General features: G+C 38.1%; 1 protein-coding gene across 1 annotated transcript; it reads left to right on the forward strand.

Moving 5' to 3' along the window:
* The first annotated feature begins 4428 nt into the window (after positions 1 to 4428).
* On the forward strand, positions 4429 to 5397 carry LOC103210194 (olfactory receptor 51Q1-like). The gene has a single exon (XM_007956119.2). The coding sequence runs from the start codon at positions 4435 to 4437 to the stop codon at positions 5395 to 5397; it is 963 nt and encodes a 320-aa protein (XP_007954310.1). The 5' UTR covers positions 4429 to 4434.
* The last annotated feature ends 2414 nt before the right edge of the window (positions 5398 to 7811 follow it).

Genomic DNA, 7811 nt, shown 5'->3' on the forward strand with positions numbered 1-7811 from the left:
GAAGAACACACTCAGCATTTCTCAAGCTGAAAGAATTGAGGAAAAAATTTAAATCTTGAGTTGCAATATTGAAATATTCTAAGGGCAAAACATTGAATGATGCAGGGAACATCAAAAGAAGATGGAAGGAATACACAGAGTCACTGTACCAAAAAGAACTGTTCAAGCTTCTTCCATTTCAGGAGGTAGCATATGATCTAGAACCAATGGTCCTGAAGGAGGAAGTTGAAGCTGCAATGAAGGAATTGGTGAAGAACAAGGCTCCAGGAATTGACAGAATACCCATTGAGATATTTCAACAAACAGATGCTGCACTGGAGGCACTCATTCAGTTATGCCAAGAGATTTGGAAGACAGCTACCTGGCCAACTGACTGGAAAAGATCCATATTGGTACCCATTCCAAAGAAAGGTGATCCCACAGAATGTGGAAATTATAGAACAGTATCATTAATGTCACACACAAGTAAGGTCTTACTGAAGATAATTCAAAAACAGTTGCAGCAGTATATTGACAGGGAACTTCCAGACGTGCAAGCTGGATTCAGAAGAGGATGTGGAACAAGTGATATCGTAGCTGCTGTCAGATGGATCTTGGCTCAAGGCAAGGAATACCAGAAAGGTGTTTACTTGTGTTTTATTGACTATGCAAAGGCATTTGATTGCGTGGATCATGACAAATTATGGATAACATTGAGAGGAATGGGAATTCCCGAACACTTGATTGTACTCATGAGGAACCTGTACCTTGACCAGGAGGCTGTTGTTCGAATGGAACGAAGGGACACTACATGGTTTAAAATCAAGAAGGGAGTGTGTCAGGGTTGTATCCTTTCCCCACACTTATTCAATCTATATGCTGAGCAAATAATCTGAGAAGCTGGACTATATGAAGAAAAACATGGCATCAGGATTGGAGGAAGAATCATTAACAACCTGAGATACTCTGATGATACAACTTTACTTGCTGAAAGTGAGGATGACTTGAAGCACTTACTGATGAAGATTGAGGAACACAGTCTGCCGTATGGATTACATCTCAATATAAAGAAGACAAAAATCCTCACAACTGGACCAATAGGCAGCATCACAATAAATGGAGAAAAGATTGAGGTTGTCAAAGAATTTACGTTGCTTGGTTCTACTATCGAGGCCAATGGAAGCAGCAGTCAGGACATTAGACGACATGTGGCACTGGGCAAGTCGGCTATGAAGGAACTGTTTCAAGTGCTGAGGAGAAAGGATATCTCCTTGAGGACTAAGGTGTGCCTGACACAGGCCATGATATTTCCAATTGCTTCATATGCATGTGAGAGCTGGGCAATGAATAAGGAAGACCGAAGAAGAGTTGATGCTTTTGAGTTGTGGTGCTGGCAAAGAATGCTGAAGGTACTATGGACTGCCAAAAGAACTAACAGATCTGTCCTGGAGGAAGTGCAGCGGAGATGCTCCTTGGAAGCTAGGATGGCTAGACTTTATCTCACCTACTTTGGTCATGTTGTCAGAGGGGATCATTCTCTGGAGAAGGATGTCATGCTTGGTAAGGTGGAAGGTCGACAAAAGAGAGGAAGGCCTCCCACGAGATGGATTGACACAGTGGCTGCAACAATGGGCTCAAGTATAGCAGGGATCATGGAGCTGGCGCAGGATCGGGCAGTGTTTCATTCTGCTATGCATGGGGTCACTATGAGTCGGAAGTGACTCAATGGCACCTAACAACACCAACTCAGTAACTCGTGGGTTCCCCATGAGTTGGAATGGACTTGATAGGAACAATTTGGTTTGTTGGTACTATCAGCTGCACTTTGGTGTTGCTAGATGCTAATCCTACACACATAGCTGAATCTTGGTGCTCTCTTATTAAACACAAACAATTATAGAACATTAACATCAGACAAGGCCAATATATGATCATGAGGTACAAGAAAAAAAGCACCACTTCATAATCATCTTTGAGCAAAGACAAAATATGAACACTCTCTTAGCCACAAATTACCAAACACCCACCACTCTCATCTGAGTGACTACTGCTTTTTTACAACTACAGATTTAACTTCACTTAACTCTGCCCTCCCTATTGATAAGATTGATCAGATACCCAATCATAAAAATTCCTCATTTCCTGACAACATCCAATCCTGATCAAAGTTTCACATTCTTAAACCTGCCCCCAAATCACTTCAAACAAACCCAAACCCTATACAACAGCCTCTTAGTGAGGTGTCCCACTGTTCCCCAACATATGCCCCCTCACTGCAACAAGTAAAATACTCAACTTCTTCAACTGAATGTTTCTTCCTGGGGATTTTAGCCTAGTAAAATAGATGCTCTGACTTTCACTTCTGGGCAATTTCTTCTCCATTTATCATGATGTTGTTTATGGATCCAGTTGTTGAGATTTTCATTTTTTTCACATTCAGGTGTAATCTATACTGAAGTTTGTAGTGTCTGACCTTCACAAATTAAGTTCTTCAATATGTCTTTATTTTTGACAAGCAATGTTGTGTCATCTGCATTTTCCAGGTTGTTAATGAGTCTTCCTCTAAACTCGACACTACATTCTTCTTCATGTGGTCCAGATTTTTTCATTCTTTGCTCAGCATACAGATTGAATAATTGAGGTGAAAAGATGAAACCCTGCTGCACACCTTTGCCAATTTTGAATCACTCAATACTTCTTGCTCTGTTCCAAGGACTCTCTCTCAATCTATGAACAGTTTCTTTATGAGCACAATTAAGATTCTTCACTTCCCATTCTTTGTAATTTTACCCATAATATATTATGATCCACCCAGTCAAATGCATTTAGAAAGGTTAAAGAAACATTATGTGAATTAATTTTGCATTATTAGAGCCTTGGAAGAGATTGATCATTGTATTATACTTATTTATAGTTGTATTTTTTTCTTTTTGTGGTGAACTTTGTCTTATTATTTCCCATTGAAACTCTGTGGTGTTAATATTCATAAATTTATTTTTTATATTGAAGATATTAATCCCTTCTAAGGGATATTTTAATAAATGGTTTTGTAAAGTTCTTTTAAATTTTGTCATTTTTCTGATATAGCGGAATATTTAATATTTCTGTGTTCACATGCATGTCTTTTTTCCTGTGTGATCTTTGTCTATTGCTACTAAAGTTAGGGGAGCTCTGGTGGCATAATGCATAATGCTAACCAGAAGGCTGGCAGTTCAAACCTACCAGCCACTCCTCAGAAGGAAGACTGAGCAATCTACTTTTGTAGAAACACTGCCTCAGAAACCTAAGAGGGGTCACTATGAGTCGAATTGACTGAACTAAAGTTAGAGAGCCCTTTTAATGAGAAATTTACATGCATTTTTTTTTTCTAGTTTATTTTTTGCTACTGATTCACACCTACTTGAGCTATTTCAAATTTAGCAAAAGCTCTTACTGCCAGATCTGACTTACTGGCTTACCAGTGGGACCCCAGGTCTCCCGGTGCCTCTTTATGTAATCCTTAAGGGAACTGCCACAACTCTCCACCCTCTAGTTTAGCGTTCTGCAAAAGCTTATAACATACCTGACTTGAGTCTAGGAGAGAAAATACAGGCCACAAATAGGGAAGAGGGCACCAGACAACAGAAACCACAGGTAAGAGTTCTGTGTAAATGATCAGGGAATAAAAGGAAGAATAATGGCTATTGTTAGAGAGTGAAAAGAATTAGTACAAGTAACACACTTGGAAAGGTGCCTAAACATACATAGCACTCAATAAACATAATTGCCTTTTCTTGGCCTTTTCCTTACACTCTCTCTCATCTATGAACCCAGCTTTTTAATTCCAGTTAGTTTTAGATATTGTAGACATAATGCCAGATGACATTTAATCAACAAGAATAAAACTACAGGCAAGGAATAAGGACTAAGCTTGAGGAATAATGAAGTGGTAGTGAGAGGGATGACAATAAATTAGAACAAGTGAAGCAGGTTAAAGCATTGTTATAAAAGTCAAAGAAGAATTTAGGAGGAAATACTAGATATAAAGAATTCAAAAAGGATGAAGACTCTATATTAGGCATTACTTTTAGTTAGGAGTTCATTTTAAGTCTTCGTGAGAACAATATTGGTAATGTGATTTGGTTGAAAGGCAGCTTTCAGGTTTCTAAGAACTGAATGCAAGTAAGAAAATAAAAGCAGAAAAAATTTAAAAGTTTCCCATGAATCAATCTGTATTGAGTCTTGATGGGTAGATCTATTGTGTGGAAGTAACTTCTGTTAAGACAGGCTAAGGAAAGGTAACATTGATGTTCTTGGACCAACCCTTGTTACCTCATGAAACTCTGAAACTTTGTTTAGATGGACTTCTTTAGAACAAATCAGTTAATGACAGAGTCACAGAAGAAGAAGAGCATGTCTAATGCTTCTGGTTCTCTTTCATCAGAGACCTTGAATCTGGAGTCCCATTCATCTGTCATGTCCCAAATAACTAACAACACACACAGCTCCGTCTTCTTCATCCTCACGGGCATCCCTGGATTTGAGGCCTCTCACATCTGGATCTCCATCCCCTTCTGCTGCTTCTACACCATCTCCATCATGGGCAACAGCACCATCCTCACCATCATTCACAAAGAGCCATCCCTCCACCAGCCCATGTACCTATTTCTCTCCATGCTGGCCCTGACTGACCTTGGTCTCACCCTCACCACCCTGCCCACAGTCATGCAGCTCCTCTGGTTCAATGCTCGCAAAATAAGCTTTGAAGCCTGCTTTGCACAGGTATTTTTCATTCATACGTTCTCCTTCATGGAATCCTCTGTCCTGCTGGCTATGTCCTTTGACCGCTATGTGGCCATCTGTCGCCCCCTCCATTATGCCTCCATCCTCACCAATGAAGTCATTGGCAGAATTGGGTTAGCCATCCTTTGTCGCTGTGTTCTGGCCGTTCTTCCCTCCCTTTTTCTACTCAAGCGCCTGCCCTTCTGCCACTCCCACCTCCTCTCTCACTCCTACTGCCTCCATCAGGATATGATTCACCTGGTCTGTGCTGACATCCGGATCAATAACTGGTATGGATTTGCTCTGGTATTGCTTATTATTGTGATGGACCCATTGCTCATTGTGTTATCTTATGCAATGATTCTAAGAAGTGTCCTGGGTGTTGCCTCTACGGTTGAGAGACTCCGTGCCCTTAATAACTGTCTGTCCCACATTCTGGCTGTTTTGGTCCTTTATGTCCCCATGATTGGGGTCTCTATGACTCACCGCTTTGCTAAGCATTTCTCTCCACTGGTCCACGTTATCATGGCCAATATCTACCTGCTGGCACCTCCTGTGATGAACCCCATCATATACAGTGTTAAAACAAAGCAGATTCGCCAGAGAATTACCTCGTTCCTTTTCCAAAATAAACATGCATTAGAGATGAGGAGATGAATTTTTTAAATTTCCAAGATTAAATGTCATAGGCTTAAGGAAATAATATAGTAAAAATTGGACAATAAAACAAAAAACCAAACTCACTGCTATGGAGTTGATTAAGACTCATAGAGACCCCACTGGGTTTCTAAGGCAGTAAATCTTTTACTGAAGTAGATTGTCCAGTCTTCCTTCTGTAGAGTGGCTGGTGGGTTTGAACCACCAACCTTCTGGTTTGCAGTCAAATACGTTAGGCACTACGCCACCAAATGGAGACTATGAAATAAGCAGAATAATTTTTTTTCACATAATGTTTAGAAGTTTTGAAATTTCACTCCATTTTTTCAAGACATCATTTGCCCAAATAGTTTAACATATACTCATGAATTCACATAAAGTCATTTATTCATTGAAACAATGTAACAAATGAAACCAAATTAAGAAATATTGAAGTTCAAAATTATTAGATTGCTAGTGAGAAAATAAACCCAAGACTTCCATAAAATAAAATATTATTCTACTATTATATTTCAAACTGACATATTATCAGCAAAAACTCAGATTAAGATATTTTTAAAAGGCCAAAGTGTTCTAATTGTTGTAAAGGTTCACCCTTACAAGGAATACAAAGTATACTTGAGTGCATATATAATTTTTTTCATTTATTTAGAAAACTTGTTAATGTTTTAATTGTTTAGAAGTCATAATAAGAGCATTTTATTAGTGAATTTTTATGATTTTGAATTTCTAACCTGATATCTATTTTTATGTCTTCTAACTTTGATTTTTAAGTGTTGTTAGTCTTTACAAGAAAATAAGAAAAATAAATTTGAGAGATTTTACATTTTAATTTGTATCTCATTTGGATACAGGCATAGCTTGTCAACTTGTTTAGTTAAAAAATATCCAACACTTATACAGTTAAAAAAAAAAAAAAACTCTCAAACCCTTGGGCCAGAGAGAACTGCAGAGAGGGGAGTTTATACTACTTGAGGGAATATCCCTTAGCTTCGTTATGTTCTATATTCTAAGGCATTTACCCAGTTACCCAGTTAGAGCTTAAAGTCAACTCTGTTTTTTGTTTTGTTTTCTTTTATTTTTGGGGGGAGTTAGGGGCACACATAGATTTTGCTCCCAATCTTTCCTTGATTCTCTTGTGTAGATATGGAAATTATACATTTTAAAGAGAAAAGTCATTTACTTGGCCAATTTGGGCTTCTTTTTAATGATCAAATCAAGTCATGAAGCTCAGACCAACCTAGAAGATTTGTAAGTTCCTTCTAATAGTTTGTATTTCTGATTTTGGATTTAAAACACCAACTCCCGTTCATTCATCCAACTTTTGAAAGAGTCAGGAGAGTCCTCTTAGAGGAGTAATGAAAACTATGCAGAATCTGTTTCATTCTTTAAATTTTTTCATATATTTCCTCCCTTTCAATGGCAGATCTGGCTTCTTTAAAAATGTAACACAGGCAACGAATCCCTATGAGCAGTTAGTCTTCAACAGTGACCCCCTCTCTGTCAAAATATCCAGCTACCTTTATAATAAGGGCTATGATTACAAGCAGATCATAATACCTTAACTAGGTGTAAGCAGAAAGGGTGTTCTTGTTTCTTTTGTTTGTTTGTTTGTTTTGTTTCTTATGAAGATATATGGAAAACTGCCAGCATCATTCTATAAATTTAACATAAAACCAAAAAACCAAATTCATTGCCATCAAGTCATTTCCAACTCATAGCTACCCCTCCTTGGGATTCCGAGGCAGTATCACTATGGAAGTAGATTGCCCAATCTTCCTTCCAAGGAGTGGTTGGTGGGTTTGAACCTCCAGCCTTCTGGTTAGCAGTCAAGTGCCTCAGGCACTACACCACCAGAACTTTAACATAAGAAAAAAAAAATCTAGACATGGGTAAATACATGGGAAACTCCTAAAGAGGAAAAGATAATCCCTGTAATTAAGTGGATCTCTGAGAGTGCATAATTGCATATATGCAAAAACGAGGGAAACCTCTAATGAGATGGATTGCCATAATAGCAATAGCAATGAATTCAAACATACCAACTATGAAGACAGCTCAGGATCCAGCAATGTTTTGTTTTGCTTTGTATAAAGTTGCCATGAGTCAGAGATGACCTGATAATAGCAAACAACAACTTATGTATATATAAAATTGTGTGTGTGTTTCCATATGTATAAGTATATTCAAGTTTTTCAGAAATATGACAGATTGCTATATGTTTATTATTTTCTCTGCCATTCATACCAGGAGCTTCATGCCTTTAAATCTGTGGAATTTATTAAACAAATAAATACCAACAGACAACTTTCAAGTTTATTATTTTATTTCATTATCATTTCTTATTAGGGAGCTCTGGTAGCATAGTTCCTAAGGCACTTGACTGCTAACCAGAAGGCTGGTGGTTCAAACCC

The sequence above is a fragment of the Orycteropus afer genome, unplaced genomic scaffold, assembly GCF_000298275.1.
Source record: "Orycteropus afer afer isolate SDZICR_OR568_19922 unplaced genomic scaffold, OryAfe1.0 scaffold00014, whole genome shotgun sequence".
Lineage (NCBI taxonomy): Eukaryota > Metazoa > Chordata > Mammalia > Tubulidentata > Orycteropodidae > Orycteropus > Orycteropus afer.

Bases quoted from the DNA above. Each gene is read 5' to 3' on its own strand.
- LOC103210194 (XM_007956119.2), top strand. From the start codon at position 4,435: ATGTCCCAAATAACTAACAACACACACAGCTCCGTCTTCTTCATCCTC.